Here is a 23,542-nt window from a genome sequence, read left to right as displayed (position 1 = left end):
TGGATTGGCCCTTTCTCGCCACCCCTCAGCTGGGATACACAACACTGAGGGACCTCAGCCTCATGCCAGAAATATTATTTTTTTAATACACAGAGTGTAAGATGGAATTTTATCAAATAAAACTATGGAAGTGCATGTGGGCTCCTTTGCCAGAAAAAAATCCGCCTGGAGTCCCAGATGCAAGAGGGCCAGAGCAGAGGCCTGCTTCTGGGGAAGCCGCGGGACTCTGCCCCCGAGAAGGAGTGGTTTGTAAAGAGGAACCCAGGGTACCCTTTTCCCCTCTGCGGAGGTGAGAGAGAGGTAGAGCCACAGAGGGGTGTAAACAAGCGGTAGGCCCCCCTGTGCCAGGCAGCAGTGGGTAGGACAGAGGGAGGCCCTGTGGGGTGGGGACTCGGGGCCCTCAGGGAGAGGAGCGGGCTCCCTGCTGGCTGCTCTGCAGCAGCTGCTGGAACAGCGAGTGGGGCTGGCTGCGCAGGACGGCGGGGGAGTCCAGCTCCGCCACCCTCCCGGCTTGCAGCACCAGCACCCGGTCCGAGTTCAGGATCGTGTTGAGCCTGCGTGGGAGAGGGTGGTCAGCGTGGGGGTGGAGGACAACGCCCTAGAGAAAGTTGACCTGCTTTCCCTCCTCTTCTCCTCTGGACAGCATCAGCCTGCCCCACAGGCTTCAGCCCCTGGCTCTGTGCTAGGGGAGGGGCTGCAGGCTCCCTCAGACAATGCGCTACAAAGGGCCTGGGTCGGTGCCTGGAGAACACGGAGCTGAGATTCATGAGGGTTGGAATCTCTAGAGCCCTGACCCCTGGGGTTTCTGAAAGGAAGGGAGGCTATGGGTCCATGACACCTTAGCCCCTGATTAGATTCTCACTCTGGATGCCTACACACCTGTGGGCGATGGTCAGCACTGTCTTGTTGGCAAAGCGTTTACAGATAGTCTGCTGGAGCAGCTGGTCTGTCTTCTGGTCCACGCTTGCTGTGGCCTCGTCGATACACAAGATCTGGACCATGTGGAAAGGATGAGGGGGGAGGAGGGAGAAGAGGGTCAGCCGTGGCTGCTACATAAGCCCCAGCCCCCGCCTCCTGGTCTGGCTCAGGCCAGCCCACAGCTCCCCACCTCCAGCTCTAAAAGAAAAACTAACTAGGTCTCTTGAGACCTCTCCCCAGTCCACTTCCTCACCCCTCACCCCTCACATGTCCGCTGCCTTCTTCCTGGCCCTCTCGAATGTCCCTTCCTCTTGTCTTACCTTGGCATCTGTGAGGAGAGCCCTGGCCAGACACAGCAGCTGCCTCTGCCCCAGAGATAAGCTCCGGCCCCCCTCGCCCAGCTCACCATCCAGACCACCTGCAAAGCGCAGCATCTTCACCCCTGGGTTCTGAGCCTCCCTCAACCCCCTCCCTGCTCACTCCTGCCACCATGCAGGATAGGACCTAGAACTCACCCATAGATACGATCACCTCACTCAGGTGGCACTGCTCCAGGGCCTGCCACAGGGCCCTGTCCTCATACAGACCCCGGGGGTCCAGGTTTTCCCGAACAGTTCCACTGAACAAAAAGGGCTCCTGGGGGATGACAGCCAGCTGGGATCTGGGGGATGAGGACGGGACAGGACATGGGGGTCTTGGCTGGAGATGTGGCCGCTTCTGCTCCCAGCACAGGTTTTAGCTATAGGTCCAGCCCTCCAGAAAAGCTTGGGGATAAGACCTGAACATAACCCCCATCCTGTTCCCTGCTTGGTCAGCCATGTACCTAGAACTGTGCCAGTGCTATGAGGAATACCAAAGGAACCAAAGGCCTAGACTCTGCCCTTAAGGAGCTTACATCTCACTGAGGGGCAAAACAGAACAAGCATGAGCTAAACCGTATGGTACTGACTCCAATCAAGGGACAGCAGTGGATGGCAAAGAATGACCAGAGGGGACCAAGGAATGACTGGGTAGGGGATGCTTCAAGGTTGGAAGCGGGCCTGAAATTGGGTCCTGAGGAGCCTTATGGTCAACCTATGGCCACCACAGGTTAGAAGAGAAGGCAGGAAGGCCAGGGCCAGGGCCTGGGATCAGTAATGGACTTTAGGACAGAGCATCCCTACCTTTTTCCACATCATGGAACTCAGAAAAAATGATACTAGGGCAACGTGGTTGGGAGGGGTGTTTAGCTCCAGATGAGACCCCTTGTGGCCAGAGGAAACTGGCCCAGGTCTCCAGCTGTCCCAAGCACCGCCTGCCAAGCCCGAGGTCACAGCACCTGGGAGGCTCTGACTCAGGACGCAGTGACTGGTGGTCTAGAGCGGAAGGTGCATGCTCGGAAGTACAAGGTGAACCTGGGAAGGTGAAAACCTTAGGACCACAGCTACGAACCCCAGCCTGAGCACTGGCAGCTCACTATCCTTGCCTGCTTGTCCCATCCTCCGTCTCACCTCCTGATCAACCTTGTCTGCCCTGAGTTTATATAAAGCCTTCCTAACTGGGCCTTCCTCTAAGTGCCAGTAGTCTGGTCCCCTCTCCTCCCTCCCCCAGACCTGAGCTCGGCCAGCTCCAGCTGGCTGGTGTCCACGCCGTCCAGCAGCACTCGCCCAGAACTGGGCTCTAGCAGCCGAAAGAGCACCAACAACAGGGAAGACTTGCCAGAGCCCGTGCGGCCCACGATGCCCAGCTTCTCTCCAGGCTGCACGTAGAAGGTCACCCCATCCAGGGCATTGGGCAGCCCTGGCCGGTACACCAACACCACATCCTGGAACTCCACGCTCCCCTGGCTCAGCCAGCCAATGCCCAGCTGGTGGGGTCCGTGGGTGGGAGAGGGAGGGAGATGGGTGAGATGGGGAGGAATGAGGGGAGTGGAAGGGAGAGGAATGAGGGATGGATGCCGTGAGAGGAGAGGTGGGGGAAACGAGGAGTGATGGGGGGATGGACACAAAAATCAGGGAGATCACAGGGGACGGTACAGGAGCTGAGAAAAATGGTGAGGGGCACAAGGAAAGGAACTGGGGGAGAGACTGGGGCCGTTAGGAGGATCCTTCAGGGTTCTAGCACCCAGGCTGGGATGAAGGTGCAGGCTACCTGCGGCCGCTGGCCCTGGGGCTCCTGGGGCAGGTCACAGGAGTATTCCTCCAGCCGCTCGATGCTCACCAGCATGGCTTCTGTCTGTGTGAAGCTGCTCACCAAGCCGGAGAGCAGGCCCGTCAGGGACAGGGCGTAGGACAGTGACAGGCCCACGAGTCCTGGGGGAAGGGAACACAATTGCCAGAGGAGGCTTGGATGCTGGGATGTGTGTGGGGATGGCTGGGCAGAACGGGCGAACCCTGAGCTGTGGACCGTGGGCATTTAGAGGAAGCTGGCACTGAAGGAGGAAGATGCAGGAGCCAGACCAGGCCCACAGGAGGCTGGCTGCAGCAGAGTGGAAAGGCTACGAGGGAGGACGGGTGGAAGGCAGGTGGGCTATAGGGCCGGTTGCTAAGTGCTGAGGACGGGTGAGCACGGAGGGGCAGAGATCAGAAGACTTGACTAGTCCCAGATCCACGACCACCAGGGTGAGTGACTCCTTGAGACTCAGTTTCCTCAACTCTAAAATGCGGGTGATGAGAATTACAACATATCCTCACAGGGAACCCCGGATGGGAGGTGAAAATGCTTGGGGCTGTGGCGGGGGGGCAGTGCAGGGAGAGGTCTGGGGCAGGTGCTGGGAATAACACACTTCTGAGGTGAGAGTGAAGGGTCCCGGGGCGGCACCTGGGTTGGCGAGGCCCTGCTGGTGCTGTACCAGGGCGATGCCTGCGATGGCGCTGACCACTGCGGCCCCCATGAACTGTAGCCGAATGTCCAGCCACTGCATCGTGGCGCTGGCAGCAAACTGGCACCTCTGGTTTAGCTCCAGGAGTCTCTGGTTCTCCTCCTCAAACCTGGGGGAAGCCACGCTACAGCTGCACAGACCCGCCCAGACGCCCTGCCCGTAGAATGCCTCCTCCTCAGAGCTGACCTGCACGCCCACAGGCCGCACCTCAGTGGTACAGAGGAGCCAATGTGCGCTCTCGTAGGCGTCTGCTCAGTGTCACTCTCCCCCTTTTCTGTTTCCTTCCTCTTCCCCCTATGTCCTCACCCACCCTTCCCTTCTCAGGAGACTGAGACCCGCCCCCCTTCTTCTCAGGGGTCCCTCTTCCCCCCTCCCCCCAGCACCTCACCCCCCTCGCACTGATTGGAGGAGGCGGACCTCACACACCTGTAGGTGGTCCCGGTGGCCCGGAGCACAGGGAGGCCGGCCAACGTGTCGGCCAGGTGGGTGTAGAGAGGAGACAGGGTGAGGCTGCCCAGGCGCCGCAGCTCCCTCGAGGAGGCCCTGTAGTGGCGCTGCACGCGATAGTGGATGAGGCTCAAAGCCGGCAGCAGCAGCAGCAGCCAGGGCAGGCCAGAGCCCAGCACAGCCAGGAGGCCCAGCAGGCCTGCCGCGTTGGCCAGGAGGATGTTGAGGATGAAGGGCAGGCTGTCATCCGCACAGGCCACGTCGGAGGAAAAGCGGTTGAGGACCCGGCCCGTGGGGGTGGAGTCGAAGAAAGTCACCGGCGCCTGGGAGGAGGGGTGTGGGTGGGCCAGGGCAGGGGCCAGCGGAGAAGCCATGGAGGGAGCCCCCGGGGGAGGTGGGCTGGGGGGAAAGGCCGAAGGTAGAGAATAGGAAAGGAGTAAAGTGTCCCCAGAGTCTGTGGGCACTGAGGGGGGGCTGGAGGAGCTTAGAGGAAGAATACCCCAGGTGGGAAAGAAAGAGTCTCTCCCATCCCTCTGGCTAGCGGGGGCCCTGAGAGGCCAGGCGGGCCACCCCTCTACTTCTGTGCTAGACGTGCCTACCCCCCTTTCAAGGGCAGGGAGCTAATCTCTTTCCAGAAGATGGAGTCTTCAGGCCATCAGTGAGATTCAGTTAGATGTTAGGAGGAACATCCTGATTGCCCGTGGCGGGACAGAGTGGTGAGGGCGGCGGTCAAAGTCCACACTGTCCCACGGTCAAGCACTCAGGCTCCGGAGTCAGACTGCTTCTTGGCTTCCAGCCCTGCCACTTACCAGATGTGAGACCCCAGGTAAGGGGGCTTCATCTCCTCAAGGCCCCTGTCCCTCATCTCAAAAAGGGGGATAGTAATGAAACTGCACCTCCCGGGGCTGACAGCAGAATTGAAGCCAAAAAGACAGCAGTCAGGAGCTTAGTAGGGTCTGCCTGCCACAGAGCAGGTGCTTGGTAACTCCTAGCTATTTAGACTACTCACTATTGGGAGGTACGGTCTCAAAGACGCTTTCCCTTTCTCTGCCTTCCCTGTCCCCCAACTCTCTGCCTTTACTTGGGGATCAGTCCTATCTTAAGGCAGGGCACTAGGTCAAAAGACTTGCTGAAGCGTTTCCTAAAGCCAGCTTATGAGAAATTAATTCCTTCACAGCCTGAAGATGTGGGCAGACAGTGGGCAGCTGCTCCCGGAGAGGCAAGGGAAAGACCCACATGTCCTGGGTTCATGGCCACAGAACTAGCCTTGTCCAGGTTGCACACACTCTCAGAGCCTGTTTTCTCATCTGTAAAATGAGGATAATAGTACCCACCTCAAAGGGTTATAATGAGGCCCTAATAAGATAACAGACAAAAAAGAGCTTCGTATAATAACATCGTTAATAATAATCGTAATTGGGCCCTGTATATGCCAGACACTATCCTAAGCACTTTCGATGTACTGATTAATCCTCATAATGACCTATGGGGCAAGCAACAGACTATATATACACACAGCAACAGGGATGGACCTTAGAAAAGCTCTAAATAAAAACTGTGAGAAAAGGAATGTCATTTATGAAACTATGTGCACACAAAACACAGGCATTTTGCAAAAAGCCAAAAAGATACATATTAAACGCATCTAGGAGAGCTGCTTATCAAGGAAAGGAGAGGAAATGAAAACAGGGTTTGCAGATAAATAGGAATGGACCAATACATAAAATTAAAAAGGGATCTCACATGAACTAAGTGGTGATTAACTCAGTCCTCTGCGCCTGAAGTAAAAAACGGAAGTAAATCTGAGGAAGATTCTCTTCTCCCCACTTTATAGATGAGAAAGCTATAGGCCTAAGTAATTGGGTTTGAACCCAGGCAGCTGCTCTGCTCTTGGCCTCTCCAGGTCTCAAGTGCTGCACCCATCTGTGAGGGGCTGTTTTCTCCTGAGGACCAGGATGGGGGACGGGCCCCTGATGGAGCCCAGGTACCGGGAAGGGCCCCCCATGCCACCCCCACCCTCCCATCCCCTCACCATGAGGACTCGACTCAGCAGGCGGCGGTGCAGGGTGGCGGCTGCTCGGAGGGTGCCCGCTGCAAAGAGCACTGCCCGGAGAAGGGTGCAGAGGGAGTTGACGCCAGCAATGGTCGCATACACGGTGAGGTAAAAACGGATGTCTGAGGAGCCATTGGGGGCAGCTCTGGGCAGTGGGAACACTGAGGTGCTGGGTGGTGGGGAGGGGGCTGTGGGTAACCAAAAGTGGGGCCACTCAGGGGTCCCTTCCCCACGCCCCTCCCCAACGCCACTGCTCCCCACCCTCCAGGAGACACAGGGCCTGGAACACCAGCCCCCCAACTCACTCCCTGCCTGGCAACCACTCTGAGAGCCCCAGGCCTGCTCCTGGCCCCAGCCACTCACTAGAGGCTTCCGGGGAAGAAGAGCAACTGGGCAGACAGTGGCCCTGCGGAGCCCAGGCTGGTGGGAGCTGGCGCCTCCTGGGAGCTATTCTTGGCTGCCTTCAGCTGAGCGATCCAGTGGGAGAGCCACCAGTCAGCCGAGTTCCTGGTTGCTGGGTGGGGATGGGAAGGAGAAAGCTGCCAGACAGCTCATCTTCTTCTTTCTATTCAGACACCCCCTTCCTCTGCTCTCGACTCTGGTTTCTACCCTCCTCCCCAGCCGTCCCCACCTTATGTCCTCCCCAGTGTGCACTTCTTTCCTGGGCCCATCACCCTTCAGCTCTGGGGAGAGCGTGATCTTGAATCTGCAGAACGAGAGTCAGCCTTGGGGTCAGGTCAGAAGATGGCTACGGAGCATCCCTGCTCCCCTCTCGCTCCCGGTCCCTGGGACCCTCAGAATTGGGGACATGTCTCTTGGCCCAGCTGTCATCAACACATGGTGAGTGTCTGGGCTTTGTAATGATTAGTACAAGGTGATGGATGTGATGGGGACCTAGGTGACAGGGCTGTGGGTGGGATGAAGGCCTGCAGGGTTTACTCCTACCTTGCATGAGGAGCAGAGAGAAGAGGATGGCAAGGGCCAGGCCCCAGCCCACGGCCCTCCAGTATGCACGGTACACGTGGAAGGCCACGGCGCCCTCCTTCTTGCTTTCTTCCTGCAGCAGGCGGCCAGACGTGCTCTCCTCCACCTCCAGCCCCTCCTTTGTTTTCTCTGGGTTCCGTACTGATTGGGCTGTGACTGAGAATCAGAGAGGTGGGTGGTGGGGGGGGTGGAATTAAGCTTACAGGACATGACAGTTGAAAACCTTAGTGTTTTCAGGGGCAGGCAAGCTTCCTAGAAACATCTCCCTACAAGTGTGGTGGCGAAAAGCAGGCTCTTTCCTCTCACCCCGGGCCGTACCTGGGTCAGACTCTTGTCCATCCTCAGCCCAGGCTTTGGGGGCAGCTTGTACCAATGGCAGGATCTCAGAAGGGGGCCCTGGAAGGCAGCAGGGGAGATTAGGAGGGCGCTCTTCTGGGTATATTCTATGCCTTTCTAAACATGTGAGCCAATCCACCTCCCATGCTCTTTGGACCCCCTCCCTGACCTACCCATGCCCTGGACCCGCAGACCCTGAGCAGGACCATCAAGTCCATCCCTCTGTGTCTGGAGTCCGATCAGCACAGACAGAAAATGTTCACCCCTGGGAGGAGAGTCACGGCCACCTGTGGGAAGCCTGTCCAAAGGCACCTCTCACTACCGCTGGGCTTTCTCCTCATGCTTCCTGGAACTCCTAACCTGCTGGTGGAGCCTCATTCTGTTTCTCTCCAGTGAACATGCCAATGGTCATGTCCCTCTGGATAATAATCCATCAGAGTTTCTGTTTATTTGTTTTTAAATAAAATGATTATTCTAAACCTGACTGCTTTCCTTTCTCCGAGGACATCAAACTGTTCTCTGAGATCCTGGGCCTCTTTTAAGTTCTCAAAGCTCCCAGTCACAAAGCCTGCGTCACAAAGCCACAGGCTCCTTTCCCTCCTGCTCTCTGTTCCTCACACCAGTTTTGTGAAGGCAGAAGAGGGTCTCCCACTAGACAGAAGTATGACGGGGCCCAGATAACACACAGAGGGGGTGGCAGAATCTGCACTTGACAATCCATCTGTCGCACCCGAGCAGATGGCTCCCTCACTCAGCCAGGCTCCCACCCTGGTGGCCCACATTACCAGCCTGGATGAGGCGTCCAGCCTCCATCAGCAGCACCACGTCAGCCCTCTCCAGGTACTCAGTGCGGTGGGTGCACAGCAGCCGCGTGGTGTGGCTCAGCACTCCCAGGATGCACCTGTGCAGCAGGTGGTTGGCTACGTCCGCATCCACAGCGGCCAGAGGGTCATCGAGGAGATAGAGCTCCTTCTCCTAGGGAGAGGTGGGGGCACCATGGATACCAAGTCCTCTGGCCAGAACCCAGACCTCTCCTAGGACGTGATCTTGAGGCCGTCCGGGCATACGGTTGAGAGGAACTCTGGGGCTACCCCTACAGCAGTAAAGAAGGTGGTGAGACCAGAGGGTGGACTTCCCTCCAGTTAGGCAAGGCCAGTGCCCCAGGGCCAGTGTTCAGCTTTGCTGGGTCCCAGTGCCTCAAGCCACATAATGCTTTTTAAAGGGCCTTTAATTCTGCCTTCAATCTAAAAAAGGGGGATGGGATGGCCAAGGGACCAACACCTTAGGAGCATGCAGGGGGGAGGGAAGAAACTGGATGCTGATGAAAATATCCCCACGCTGCCCCCTCCCCAGACGAGCTCCCGAGGCTCCAGGCTCCCCCATCTTCAACTTACCTGGTAGACGGCACGAGCAAGGGCAATCCGGGCCCGCTGTCCTCCGCTGAGGGTCACACCCTTCTCCCCCACCTCTGTCTGGTCCCCAGCAGGCAGGATCTGACAGGACAGGCCCCGCAGTGTTGGTCAGCGAGCCCCCCAGTACTTTCCACCCCATTTCCTACCCCTCTGCAGGGAAGAGATGGCGGGGGTCAGAGAGCCAGGGAGCTTGAGGAGACTGGACTTGAATTTGAGGTATGTGGGCCAGAGGGGACAAACCACAACTCCAACAAAAAACAGCATTTGTTGAACACGTTTTTCTTTTCTTTAGGAATTTTTAACAAGCTTTCCTATTTTTGCTTTTTGTTTTTCTGGCTGCACCACGCAGCATGCAGAATCTTAGTTCCCCGCCCTGGGATCGAACTCATGGCTCCTGCAGTGGAAGCGTGGAGTGTTAAAAACTGGACCGCCAAGGAAGTCCCCTGTTGAACACTTTCTATGTGCTAAGCACATTACAGGCATCATCTCATCTGACCCCCACAGCAACCTTATGAAGTTGACGTTATTTCATTTTCACAGATGAGACCAAAGCTCAAAGTACCCTGCCCAAGGTCATTCCACAGCTAGTAAAGGGCAGGACACGAATGTAGATCCTTAACCACTCCGTCACACTCACTACCCTGCCTTTTTAACAGGCAAGGATGAAGATGGCCAAATTCAAAGTGAAACTTTCCTAGGTTTTTAGAGAAGGAAGGTATCCTGAGCCTTGGAAGAGGTACCCTGTGGCCTTGGGCGAGGTCTCCTTAGCTAAGGGGTCCCCATACCAGAGGAAGCACCTGTGGTCGACCAGATGGTGGCTCCCCTGAGGGAAAAGCTTTGTGATTCATTTCTTTTCTTAGTACCCAGAACAGTTCCCTGTATCCAGGAGACATTTGGGAAATGCCTGATGTAGAAACAAATGATAAGTGGACATAAGATGCTCCATGGTTGGAGTCAAAGGTCCTCCTTTCCAGGGAAGTTCCACATCTACCTGGACAGGGTAGTGCTGATGACAGTCCTGCAGGGGACATGGGGGTTGGGTGGGAAAGTCACAGGAGAAAGCTGGACTCTCATCCCCCTTAAATTTAGTATTCTGGATGTGGGGGGTCTGATGGGCTTGCCAGACTTCTCTAGAATAACCTTGACTCTTCCAGTGGGAGGTGGGAGAAGGCCTCTTGAATCAGAACCATTAGCCAGATCTACAGAGCTAAGCCTCATAGGAAACCCTCCCCTAGTCCCAGAGGCTGCAGGGTTCCCACGGCTGCTGTGTGGAACACCCAGTCTCCACCCTCCCCCCAGGCCCTGTGCAGAAGCTGGACACTCTGGGAGGATCAAAGCCTGATGGCCAGTCCTGGGTAAATGATGCCTGAGAACAAGCAACCCCTTCCCAGAGAAGCAAGTCTCTGACCTGCGGTGTTAGGGACGCGGGGAAGCGGGCGGCCAGGCACTCACGCTGAGGTCATCGTCGAGGGCACAGGCTTCCAGCACTTCCTTGTACAGCTGGGCATTAAACGTCTTCCCAAAGAGGATGTTGTCTCGGATGGTAGCAAACTGGATCCAGGGTTCCTGGGTGGCCAGGCCAAAGCCTTTGGACAGCCTCCACACTGCCACCCGCCCACGCAGCCTGCAGAGAGCCAGGCCAGCAGCATGGGAGGCTGGCTCCCCGCTGGTCCCCTTCCTGCCCAGCCCCTGCCTCTCGGAAGCCTCTCCAGATTGCTGTCTCTTACACAGGGTCCCGCTCCATGTCACATGGCTCTCTAGACTGGCAGCCACTGAGGTCAAGGGATCCTAATGAGGCTGGAGGCTCACTCTGGACTGGGAAGGGAAGAAATTGCTCTTTGGCTGCAGCCAAGCAGCTGTCATATGTCGATGTGCTCAGAAGAGAGTGTGGCCACCACCCTGCACTCATTCATTCTCACCGTGAAATAAAAAGGCCCTCCCTCACACCTCTCTGCTCCTCTCTGGATCCCTCCCGTGCACAAGCACACTTTCTGAAAGAGCAGCTGATGCCGGCTGTTTCCATTTATTTCTTCACTCACTATTACAGCACTTCTAACACTCTGTGGTGATGGTTTTGAGAACCCACTTTCACTTCCTTTCCCTTTACAGACTGAAAACTCTCCCAAGAAAGGGACCATGTCTTGCTCATCCTGGCATCCTGCGGCCTCTAAAAAGGTGTCCACCATGTAGCAGGGGCCAGGACAGTGCTGACAAAGGGCAGAGCTGAGGACACGGGGTGCTGGAAGTTGCTTACCTGTGCAGCTCTCCCGCGATGGCAGCCAGCAGTGAGCTCTTCCCGCAGCCCACCTTCCCCACGATGCCCACCAGCATACCCTGCAAGGAAGCCACACAAGTAAGTGTCAGGTCTCCCTCCTGAGGCCCTGGGATAGCAATCATCCCATGGAGGCTTCTCTCTAGGCCCCAGTTAGCCTGGAGGGAAAGAATTCTCCACCCCACAGGCTGAGCTGAGCCTCGGTGACATGCTGTGTGGCCCCAGGGGAGTAGGGTGTTTTATTCTCTGCTCAGAGAAGCATCAGTTTCACTGTGTGAAGGGCCTTTGGAGAGCAGCAGTGTGCCAGAGAGCATGGGAGGAAAACTGCCCGAGAACTTCCAAGGAAAGCTCTGAGGCAGGCGACCCAGGATGGGGTGAGGGGAAGGAAGGACTCCAGGCTTTGGGGCCTGGATGCTGGGCTAGCTAACTCCACCTGCAGCTAGATTTCTTTTTTTTTTCTTTTTTTAAATAAATTTATTTATTTATTTTTGGCTGTGTTGGGTCTTCGTCGCTGTGCTTGCGCTTTCTCTAGTTGCGGTGAGAGGGGGCTACTCTTCATTGCGGTGCACGGGCTTCTCATTGCGGTGGCTTCTCTTGTTGCGGAGCATGGGCTCTAGGCGTGCGGGCTTCAGTAGTTGTGGCTCGCAGGCTCAGTAGTTGTGGCTCGCAGGCTGTAGAGAGCAGGCTCAGTAGTTGTGGCGCACGGGCTTAGTTGCTCCACCAAATGTGGGATCTTCCTGGACCAGGGCTCGAACCCGTGTCCCCTGCAGTGGCAGGCAGATTCTTAGCCACTGCGCCACCTGGGAAGTCCCTGCAGCTAGATTTCTAATAGCTCAGGGCAAAAACAATGTTTTGCACAGGTACCCATTTCTGTGATTTGCAGTTTAAAATTCTCTGTGCTCCCTTCCTTGCTTAGTTGTAACATACATTCATGGAGCTATCTCTTTGTACACAACGGAAAAAAATTCCTTCCATAGAAACAGGTGGGGCTCCTAGCAGCTCTGTCTGTGATGTCCCACACTGCCAGCCAGGGTTAGCCTATCTTCAAGTGGACACCAGACCAACCTGAGACCCTTCCCTGGGAAGCCTCCCTCTTTCTGGCTGTGGCCTGTAAGTGAAAGGGCTCTCTGCAGGCCTGTCTTCTGCTCAGTGGAGAGCAGGTCCACAGAGAGAGAAGAATGAGGCAGATACAGAAAGAGAAGCAGACGGAAGGAGCTGCTTGGCAAGTCGAGGCCTGGCTCTGGGCTGCTGCTGAGATCTGCCCACGTGCTTGCCTGTGGATTCTGCAATTCATCTCTATATCCTTCTTACAAATTCTTGCTGGCTTAAGCTAGCTCCAGTGGGTTTCTATGACTTATATCCAAAAAAGCCCCAAATGACACATTAGTAAAATTCCTTTCAAAAATTCCAGCCTTGTCTTGCCTGAACTAAGAGGAAAAACAAAACATTCAGCCCAAGCCAGAAACATGAGCCAAATGCGGTAGAGGCAGTTCAGGCTCCACTGGAGAACGCTGGGTTGAGCTGTGGGGCAAAGGGTTGGACATGGGTCAGGGGAGAGTGAAAACTCAGGACTCTGGTGAAGAGGAGTTGCCGTCCTGCCAGGAATGTTCTTTCAAGTGCTTCTTTGATGATGTATGCCAGGGTGTGAGTCACAGGGTGTGATTCCTTTTCACCAGGTTAAATAGAGGATTATCTATACCATTTTCAAAATCCTTCTGAGAAGGGGCTGCTGGGCCTCTCCCGGAGGTCCCTAGCCTGGGGAAGATGCTGGATAAGTTCTGGAGTCTGTTCTGAACTCGACAGCCCCTGAGGGACACGGAGAGAAAAATGCAGTTGTTGGACTGGACTGGGTAGATGTGAATGGTCTGGTGACCAGGGAGAGATGTGACTGCTCGGAAGTGGCTGTGTGTTAGAAAACTGACATTCAGAGATAAGGTATCATCTCCTCTCCAATGAGAACCTGCTCACCAAAACCTCTCTGGTCCTTCCCTCAGTAATTAGAGCCACTGGGCCATCTTGCTATGATTGGCTCTGTCCTTGTTTATCGGTCACTGAGCTTGCATGTCCCTCGTTAGTCTGGGGATTCTACTAGGGTGTGTCTGACCAACCAACCTTCTTCACTTCAAGGTGACTGATGAAGGTCTCCTGGCTGGTTCCAACTGCGTCCCAGGAGAAGAGGGCTTCATGTAGCTCCAAGGCTGTAGATGGCTCTGTCGGAGGATCTGAACAAGGAAGAAGCCACTGAGCTTGGGCTTCTAATCCACAATCTACCTGCCCAGGGCTAATTCAGCCTCAGTCTTGGTCTGAGGATTTTCCCCCAGGAAATGGCCACCTGCCCCGCCTAAATTCTGCTGCCTCTGGCTCCCCTTGGCAGCATCTGTGTACAGCAACCGAGGGGCTACAGTTCCCTCCTCCCCTGTGCCAGGTTCTGCCCTCCAGCTTCCCATTACCTGGGCTGTAGCAGGCCTGGGGGTTGTGGTTGGGAAGGTCGAGGAAACGCTGGATCCGGTCCAGGGACACTTTGGCCTCCAGAAGGCCATTGATCACCCAAGGGAAGTTGTTGAGGGGAAGAATAAGCATGTGCACCAGTGCCAGGGCCGTGAACACCTAAGTGGGGTCGAAGGCCGGGGGAAGGGTTGGAGCATCACCTGAAGCTCGGGAATTATCTGAAGGCCTGCTCTATGGGTGGCCCTGCAGACAGGTCTGTGGAGGGGAAAACAGGGCAGCAGCAAAACTGAGGAGTTAGCTGGACAATCTTGGGTTAGAGGTGGCCAGTCCAAGAATCCCAGAAATTCCAGATACTCCTCCAGGGATCCAGGGTGCTCCCTGATAAGCATACACACCTAGCTCACTCTGAGACCTTCTCAGAATTTCCAAGTAGCAACATCACCTGGCTATACCCAGCACTGGATCCACCTTGCACTGGATCGTGAACTTTTCCTCCAAGGCCATCAGAATGAGGATAAGGGGACCTAACCACAAGTAGGAGAGGAAGAGGAGAGGAAAGAAAGGAATTCCTTCGCAGAGGGAAGGGTTACATATCCGAGGCCCCAGATGAAAGGTCCCTTCAGAGAATTTCTCCTTGGTTGGGAAAGGATAAGGCAGCCAGGGACCCTCCGTCCCTCCTTCCCAGCCAGCACTGAGTGCCCCAGTCCACTCCTCACTCCACACTCCACTGCAGTCTCCGTGCTGCTGCTTCTCTCCCATGCATTCCTACAGCCGTCCCCTCCCCTCCTGGTCCTCACCTTGGTGGCAGTGAGCTGGTGCCCCATGAGGACGTAGGTGATGAAGATGACGATGGAGATGACGACTGGCAGGGCAGCCCACAGGTACACACAGGCTGCATCCAGGTACTTGATGACCCTGAGTCGCCCCAGCTCTCGAGCTCGACAGGCCTCTACACGGGCCCCCAGCGCCTGCTCCCACCCGAAGAACTTGATGACACGAATGCCACTCAGCAGCTCTGTCATGAGCTAGGGGTGGGGACAAGAGAGCAGTACAAAGTGGAGACACTGCTCACGCGTGTTCTCCACTGCTCAGTCTCCCCCAGGCTCCTGGCACAAGATGTCAAGTATTCTGAGCCCCCATATGCTCCAGCTGGGGGCAGGTTGGAGCTGGAATCCTCCCACCTTCCTAGATGAAGCGGTGGAAAGTAAAGGGGGGGTCGGGTGGTATGGGAACTATTCCTATAGGAGTATACAGGTGTAGAAGGGCACACCACAGCCCAGGGTCAGGCAGACGACAGGGCCAGGCAAGACGGGCAAGGGCCAGAGGAACTCCTTGAATCCTAACATTCAAACATCCCCAGCCTGCAAGCCAGGGAGGCACTGGGAGCCTTCCCAGGTGGCCCTGGAGACTAGTCAATAGCTGTCATGGGTAGCGGAAAAGGCTTCATGCCATAACCAGCTTTCAGAGACACCCCCCTCCCCATTAGCACTCGGAGCTATTCCAGTAAGAGGTTGACAACTACGCTATATGGACCCCTAAGCCTACCATCCCCTCTCTAAAGGTACTACAATCACTGCAGAACCCAGAACTGACTCAGCCAGACCCTCACACCTAGAGTTGGCCCAGGCAGGAGAGAGACCTACTCATTTCCCCACAGCCCACCCCTAAGAGGTAGCTGGGGTTCTCCTAGGCCTCTTCACATGCGGTTGTGGGGTGCTCTGTGCCCGAGATGAGGAGGTGGGAGATTGGGTCCTGGCTCTAACACTAAAATCCCATTTGGCCCCAGACAGGTTACTTCCTACCTCCTAGGGTTGCTCTTAGGGCTGCATGAGCTAATACTATAATATTACTAACAGGCTACACTTACTTAGTGCTTACTTTGTGACTGGCACTTGCCAAGCAGTATCTCATACGATCCTCCAACTATGTTATGAGGCAAGCTATTATTATCCTCGTTTTACAGATGAGGAAATGGAGTCCCAAAGAGGTTAAGTGACTTGTCTAAAGTGATTAAACTAGTAAGTGGTAGAGTTGGGATGTGAACCCATGTCTGTCTTTCTCCAGTCTGAGCTTTTAACTTCTAGATCACACTCACTCTCTCAGGCACAGTGCATGGGAGGACCTGGGGACCAGGATGCTGGGACCTGGGGACTCTGGATGACTGAGGGACCCCAAGCGGCCCCTCACCTTAACCCGCGCATCCTTGTGCTGTAGCATCTCCTGGTTGCTGGCCATGATTCGGGTGGCAATCACTTTGTTGACGGGAACCAGCAGCAGTGCCAGGATCAGACCACCCACGAAGGCCACGTCCACCTGCTGGTGCAGCAGGTAAAGGGTAATGGCCAGCTGCAGGGGCAGGCCCCAGGCCTCATGGAAGCTCCCAGCAAAGTTGAGCAGCCGCTCAGAGTCGGTGCCTAGTAAGTTCAGGATCTCCCCAGTGGGAGGGCGTCTGGGCCCCAGCTGCAAAGCCTTTCGGTACAGGATGTTCAGCACAGCTCCCCGTGCCTGAAGTGTCACCTTCCGCACCTCATACCCATACTGATTCTGCAGCACGGCGCCCAGAACGGCCCCACCGGCCAGCCCCAGGGCATAGAGCAGGCCATTGCTTAGTGGCTCCTGCCCCTCCTCCAGGAAGCCCACCAGTAGGGACAGTAGCAAGGGTCCTGAGAATCCCAGCATGGTCCCCACCAGCTTCAGCAGTCCAAGTGCCAGGTAGCGCTGCCCCAAGGCCCCATACAGGGCCCTCCACAATCGGGCCCCCTCCTGCCATTGTGCCTGGAAGACACGGGCTAGGTAGGTTGGGTGCAACCTGTCAGGGAGGCGGCAAGTGTCCTGGGGCTGCCGGAGCTCTCCACGGGCCCCACGGGCCAGCAATGGTGCCAGCCAGGCATAGGAAAAGCGTGACAGCCAGCTCTCCCCATCTTCAGCTACCTCGGGTTCCTGTCCCTCAGAGAGGAGGGGCTCCTGGGCCCAGGATTCCTGTGGCCGCCCAGGGACTGCCCAGCCCAGTCCATAGGCCAAGAGTGCAGCCAGCTGCAGGATGAGAAGGCATAGGCGGGAGAGGGGCCCTGGGAGAAGTGGAGGCAGAAGTGTGCCTCGCTGGCAGTGCCACAGCAGGGTCAGCACCAGGGCTGGGGCTGGCAGGAAGGCAGTCAGAGTCAAGGCCAAGGGCCCCCGGGAGCGGCCATGAGGGGAATGAGCCAACACCCACAGGGCCAGGCTGTGGCTGATCCAGGCCACAGCTGCCACGCCCCCGGCCAGCACCTCTAGTCCTATGGGCCCTGGGCCTGCCCCTGGTGGCAAAACGACTGGAAAGAGGTCTAGCAGTGGAAAAATGGAGAGCAGGAAGGAGGCTGCAAGTCGGACCCGCCAGCCAGGACTGCAGCGCGGGATGTAACCTGGATTCCTGGGGACAAGGGGGAAAAGAGAAAAGGAGGCATATCGCAGCTGACTCAGGGCCCAGACATACTTCCAATAACTCACTTACCTAGAGGGAATCAACTCCCTTTCCTGCCTGTATACCTTATTTCCATCCCATTTTACTCTGGAACTCAGGGTCTTTTCTCCCAGGAAATCTTCCTGGATTAATCTAACCCATTTTTCTAATCGACCCATACCATTTCTTGTCATTCTTTTGCCACAGAAATAAAAAATTCTGAGTTAAGGTTGTACGGAACATGAAGACCCTAATTACAAAAAAAACAAAACAAACAAACAAACAAAAACCCCAAAACCTAAATTTTCCTACAGATAACAACTAAGAGATGAGTTTTCATTTTTACAAAAGTATCTACATAAAATAACCCTTAAATTCATAGATGGATAAAAATTTGACTTACATACAGCTTCTATACACTAACACTATAGCCTAAATTTTCTGAAGCCTCAGAATATTCTACTCTCTGTTTCTCCAATGGTTGTAGAAGATGGTGTGGATCATTTTTGTGACTCCATTAGCTGAAGAAAAACCTATTTTCATTTTTGTATCATCTTGGCTTGCAAAAAAAGTTTTTAATAAACAAAAGGGTTATCTGCCTGCATTAAAAATCAAGTACAGGGGGGCTTCCCTGGTGGCACAGTGGTTAAGAATCCACCTGCCAATGCAGGGGACACGGGTTCCAGCCCTGCTCTGGGAAGATCCCACATGCCACCGAGCAACTAAGCCCGTGCGCCACAACTACTGAGCCTGCGCTCTAGAGCCCGCGAGCCACAACTACTGAGCCCACATGCCACACCTACTGAAGCCCACGCACCTAGAGCCCGTGCTCTGCAACAAGAGAAGCCACCGCAATGAGAAGCCTGCGCACCACAACGAAGAGTAGCCCCCACTCACCGCAACTAGATAAAGCCCGCGTGCAGCAACAAAAGACCCAACTCAGCCAAAAAAAAAAAAATAGATAAATAAATAAAATTTAAAAAAAAATCAAGTACAGGGGATTTCCCTGGTAGCACAGTGGTTAAGAATCTGCCTGTCAATGCAGGGGACATGGGCTCGAGCCCTAGTCCCGGAAGATCTCACATGCCACAGAGGAACTAAGCCCGTGCACCACAACTACTGAGCCTGTGTTCTAGAGCCCGCAAGCCACAACTACTGAGCCTACGTGCCACAACTACTGAAGCCCGCGCGCCTAGAGCCTGTGCTCCGTGACAAGAGAAGCCACTGCAATGAGAAGCCCGTGCACCACAATGAAGAGTAGCCCCCGCTCGCCACGATTAGAGAAAGCCCGCGGGCAGCAATGAAGACCCACTGCAGCCAATATTTAATTAATTAATTTTTTAAAAAATCAAGTGCAGGAAAACACACCTGCAACAGTACATATCAGAACACCTTGAAGGTTCATATAAGAAGAGGTTCATATAAAAACATAAATCTATATTCCCTGTGTTGTTGGCAGGGCTGGGTTACTCAAAATTTTAATTGTAGGTTAAAATGTTTGGGGTTTCCTTTAAAAAATTCAGTAATCACAGTTATATGGAGGGGTTTATATTCAGATAAAAGTCAACCTTTAGGGCTTCCCTGGTGGCGCAGTGGTTGAGAATCTGCCTGCTAATGCAGGGGACACGGGTTCGAGCCCTGGGCTGGGAGGATCCCACATGCCGCGGAGCAACTAGGCCCGTGAGCCACAACGACTGAGCCTGCGCGTCTGGAGCCTGTGCTCCGCAACAAGAGAGGCCGCGACAGTAAGAGGCCCGCGCACTGCGATGAAGAGTGGCCCCCGCTTGCCACAACTAGAGAAAGCCCTAGCACAGAAACGAAGACCCAACACAGCAAAAATAAATAAATAAATAAATTAATTAATTAATTAAAAAAAAAAAAAAAAAAAAAAAAAAAAAAGTCAACCTTTAATAATTCTTTTTTTCTAAGATGTGGGGACAGAAGAACATTGTGAGCCCTTGGAGGCTGGAACACTGGCTCCAAGCTGGCCATTAACCAGTCTTATGAACTCAGGCAAGACTCTTTCCTTCTCTGCATCTCATTTTCCTCATCAGCACAGTAAGCAGTGAGGAGTCTGGACCCAAAGCCCTCTGAGGTCCTTTCCTGTCTAAGATTCTGGATCTCTCTAAACCTTTTCAGCACCTTGCAAAAATCTGTTAAATGAAGTGAGATAACCACAATTTCTGTGGATTACATGTTGGTCTTTCTTGCCTTCTCCTTACACTGTGAGTTCCCAAGGGACTAGGCCAACTTTTAAAAGATACTCCTCTGAGCACAGATAATCCTTCTCAGTTAGTCAGTGTCACTCTGTGCTGACTGACTAACCCTCTCCAGACTTTTGTCTCTGCATAAGAGACAAATCAGGATTCCTCCCAGACCAAGCAATTCTGAAGCCTCTCCTACACAAGGAAGGGATTCATCATCCTCTAACTCATCTTAGGTAAGGACATGGTCTGTCCATTAGACTAGGGACTCCCAAAGACAGACCAGACATTCCTCCTGCCTTACCAGTAGCAAGAGTGAGATTAACTTTAGCCATATCTAGACATACAGGAACTAAGTACAAAATCAAGGTGAGTTTAGCACCTACACCTTATAGCCCCAAATTCAGGAAGGATTAAGGTTCTGATTTTGCTCTTCTTTTCTACCGACTGCTTCCTCTCTAACGAGTACATATGCTTTTCTGAGCCTAGAAACACTGAGGTTTCCTAGACGGAAGTGGTGAGAAATTGGTCCAACATCTTCGGCACACGTTAACCTTTTTGGCTTAAAAACATTGCTCACCCACTTTTGCCTCCAATTCATGACAACTGTGTTTGCGCATCTGAAAATCTACAAAAGTGATGATTTTTACCATGCATCAGGCCTTTAAAAATGTGCCAAGCACTGCACTATATGCTTAAATGCATTATCTAATTTAAATCTCCCAACAATGTTATGAGGCTCAGGGAAGCCAGGTAACTTGCCTCAAACAGCCACAATGCTGCAAAGTGGTTATGCCCACATTTTATTCTACTTTTGCCTCCTACTCCAGAGATCTCACTATTTCGGTTACACTTCCGCGGAGATGTGGGTTTCGAGTGAGGTCTGCAGGAACACAAGGACAGATGTCTTGCACCCGTCTCTACCCACCTCGGGTTGCCCCAGTGGCAGGCACTGAGCACAGCGAGGAGCGCGTGGGGCAGGGCGCTGAGCACCAGCTGGGTGAAGCAGTGGCCGGTGGTGTCCCCCTCCCACACAGGGAGCGGCTGCAACACGCTGGTGCCGCACAACTGGGCCAGGAACCGCTCCATGGAGGCCTCACCTGAGAGGAAAGCAGAGGGTGGAGGGAGGGAAGGACCCTCCCAGAGAGAGAGGAATCCGCGTTCCCAAGTGCTAGGCGCAGGCAGGGAGCCGGCACCCGAGGGGGCGGGACGCTGACCAGGAAGCGGGGATGGAGTAGAGTGACAGCGCGTCCCCTGTCGGACCTCCCCACCTTCAACCCCGCCCACAAAGCGGGACCTTCCCTTGCTGCCGCCCCGAAACCAGACACCGCCCGTTCTTGCGTTACCTCAGCGGTAGAAAGGGAGTTGGTTTGGCTCTCAGGAGCAGGCGGCTTTCTGGACTGGTCACCTAGCCGGGATCCGCTTTTCCCACTCCCTGCGTCCCCGCCCCCAGAGATCTGGAACCTCTCACCTGAAGACGCTGTTTTTCCACCGGATCCCGAGATCCTCAACACTGGTGGAAGCAAAAGAGCGTGCTTCCGGCTTAGACCCTGACCAGGCTCGCGTGGCACCCCCTAGAGGCGGGATGACCTCCCAAAATTTGCAGGGCTTCTGTGCGCGTGCGCATCTCTCCCTCCCCGCCCCCCGCCTCCCCTCCCCCTCCCCCTCCCCTCCCCCTCCCCCTCCCTCTCTCTCTATGGAGGCGAGCCCCTTGTATTATGGCGTGCTTATGCTGCCTCTCAGGACACTTGCAAATGCACTGATCTCAGCTCTAATGCAGCGTCAGCCATACACTGTCACGTAGAGTACTCGCTCCCATCTGTTTACTGTTTACTAGCAGGCACATGCATTGCACTCTAATTCTTACAGCTTACGGCGATGGGAAGCCAAACATGCGAGCCTCGTGCCGCTTACGGACACTGGAACCATTTCCTTCCTTACTCCAAGGCTGTATGGCCTTGGGGAAGTTGCCTAACGTCTAGGAACCTTAGCTTCTTTGTCATTACAAAGGGGGCAATAACACCACTACCGAAGTAGTGTTGAGAGAGTTGAATAATTAATTTACAGTGCTAAGTGCAAGTGCCTTGCTTAGAGTAGTAACGCAAAAAATAAATCTTTTAGGGAAGCAGTAGAAGAACATAAGCTTTTAGTTCAATGGACCTCAGTTTGAATCCTGACCCCACCAATTTTTAGCAGTGTGATTTTGGGCAAGTTACTTCTGCATCTTAGTTTTATTATTTGTTTAAGGGGCATGTTATTGGTATACATCTGGCACAAGTATGTGCAGCGCCCAAAGAAAAGTAGCTCAACAAATAACTATGATTATCCCATTTAATCTCAGTAAGAAGCCTCTCATTAGATTCTCTAATGTCAGAAGTTAATGGTCCTAACACAGCATTGTAAGTCAACTATACTTCAATAAAAATATTTAAATGAAGTTAATGGTCCTATTTTTACAAATTTAGAAGTGTAGGTGTATATTTCACACCCCCTAATAATTAATGGATCATTTAGGCATTGATCATCAATGGCTGCTAACTCACAAAAAGAGAGACAACCAGAAGTTGTGTGCCTCCTTATGAAAAATAAAATATTCTTGCCAAAAAAATGTAACTTGAATTGATCAAGCCACTATATCTAATTATCTAGTTGCAAGAAACACAGGACACAGTTAAACAATACAGAGCTATTTGCAAGTTTACATTAGCCACTATAAACAAGTACATCGTCCTATACAAAGCTAAAATGTGTTTCACTGCATGTGTATGAGCAGGATGGGGTGAAGTTAATTGTGGGGAACCTAAGAACCAGAGGACAGGAGGGCTCTTTAGAGAGACCACTTCTGAAGAGAGGGGCAGTTAATGGTTCTGTTAAAGGTTACTCCTCCTTTACCACCTTCCACCCCCACCTATGGCCAACTTGGTGCTCAGGCACACCAGGAGGGCCCGAGTTCCCACTGACCACCTGAAGAAAGTGGTGCAGGGGGTGGTCCCCTCATTTTCGTAATACCCCAGTGTCCTAATTTTCAGTAAGAATTTTGGCAAAGGAGTCATACTACCAATAGGATCCTTTCTGACAGCCACAAACAACCAATTTACATTTTCCCAGATAGAGGAGGAAAGACAATTTGAAACAAATAATTCCTGCATTCAATATCATTTGGCCCCTTAGTTTCACCAAGTTTCCCGGAGAAATTTTTTACCATGGTTTCGAAAAATGAGGCCAAAGCTACAAGTTTGTCTCCTTCCTTCCACTTTGGGGAACTGTTGGAGTAACAGCTAGGTAGCAGGAGGAGAGCTGAAGAGGGAGAGGAGGAAATCATTGGTCACTAGATGATTCACAATCCATAGAGTAGAAGGATGGCCAACCTCTCCAAAACCTGAATGTCCAAAGGAAGATTCTACAACTTTTTAAACTGACTTGTTTTCAGACTGGTGTGAACTGAGCATATCAGGCACCCATGGAGCTGGTGGGAGTGGGGGTGGGCACATTCAGCGGACTGCCCAGGAAGGGGGTGGGATCGAAGGGAGGGCAGTGGAGGTACCTCTGAAATGAAGAAGAACTCTCCTTGGTGGTGGTTTTCCAAGGCAGTAGGTTCTCTCTAGCTGGTCCCTTCTTGGCTTACTTCCTCCTTTCTGCCTGCACTTTACTCCATAATTATCAGCAAGTTAATTTGCTGGAGGGCAAGGGGACAAGTGTGGCTAGGACTGAAACTGGGCAAAGCCCCTGCCTCACCCAGGCTTCATCCTGCCCACATCATCTCCCTGCCAGATCACTGCAAGCTGCTGCGCAGCGCATCTAAAAAAAGAAAAAAAAGAAAAAAAAAGAAACCCTGTACCTTAGCTATCCGTCTTTTATTCCCCCTCGACCCCCTCCATCCCCAGCCTTAGTCTATCTGTCTCTATAGATTTCCCTATTTTAGACTTTCATGTGAATGGAATCATATAATATGTGGGCTTTGGGGTTTTTTTTGGCCACGTGGCTTGCGGGATCTTAGTTCCCTGAGCAGGGATTGAACCTGGGGCCACAGCAGTGAAAGCGCCGAGTGCTAACCACTGGACCGCCAGGGAACTCCCTATGTGGGTTTTTGTGATTGGCTTCTTTCACTTGGCATAATGTTTGCAAGTTTCACCCAAGTTGTAGCATGTGTCAGTACTTCATTCCTTTTTTCT

The 23,542-nt window shown here is 53.7% G+C and overlaps 1 protein-coding gene across 2 annotated transcripts; it reads right to left on the bottom strand.

Annotated features, from left to right (window-relative positions):
• Positions 1 to 60: 60 nt before the first annotated feature.
• Positions 61 to 20,920, bottom strand: ABCC10 (ATP binding cassette subfamily C member 10). 2 transcript variants are annotated; one of them, XM_081247552.1, is made up of 22 exons: positions 20,842 to 20,920; positions 20,299 to 20,470; positions 15,918 to 17,136; positions 14,528 to 14,755; positions 13,733 to 13,889; positions 13,395 to 13,504; positions 11,265 to 11,344; positions 10,463 to 10,634; positions 8,993 to 9,091; positions 8,384 to 8,573; positions 7,581 to 7,658; positions 7,224 to 7,418; positions 6,642 to 6,792; positions 6,258 to 6,447; positions 4,205 to 4,548; positions 3,718 to 3,887; positions 3,049 to 3,209; positions 2,511 to 2,764; positions 1,434 to 1,579; positions 1,239 to 1,336; positions 880 to 992; positions 61 to 554 (listed from the first exon to the last, which is right to left on the bottom strand). In XM_081247552.1, exons 2-22 carry the CDS (start codon positions 20,457 to 20,459, stop codon positions 401 to 403), a joined length of 4,470 nt encoding a protein of 1,489 aa, XP_081103678.1. In that variant the 5' UTR covers positions 20,460 to 20,470; positions 20,842 to 20,920; the 3' UTR covers positions 61 to 400. The 2 variants fall into 2 exon arrangements, with proteins under 2 accessions (XP_081103678.1, XP_081103679.1); XM_081247553.1 differs by lacking the exon at positions 20,842 to 20,920 and having other exon boundaries at positions 15,918 to 16,046; positions 20,299 to 20,321.
• Between the last annotated feature and the right edge of the window lie 2,622 nt (positions 20,921 to 23,542).

This window comes from Mesoplodon bidens (genome assembly GCF_964165515.1).
Source record: "Mesoplodon bidens genome assembly, chromosome: 10".
NCBI classification, from domain to species: domain Eukaryota; kingdom Metazoa; phylum Chordata; class Mammalia; order Artiodactyla; family Ziphiidae; genus Mesoplodon; species Mesoplodon bidens.
This window is presented reverse-complemented; position numbering and strand designations above follow the sequence as displayed.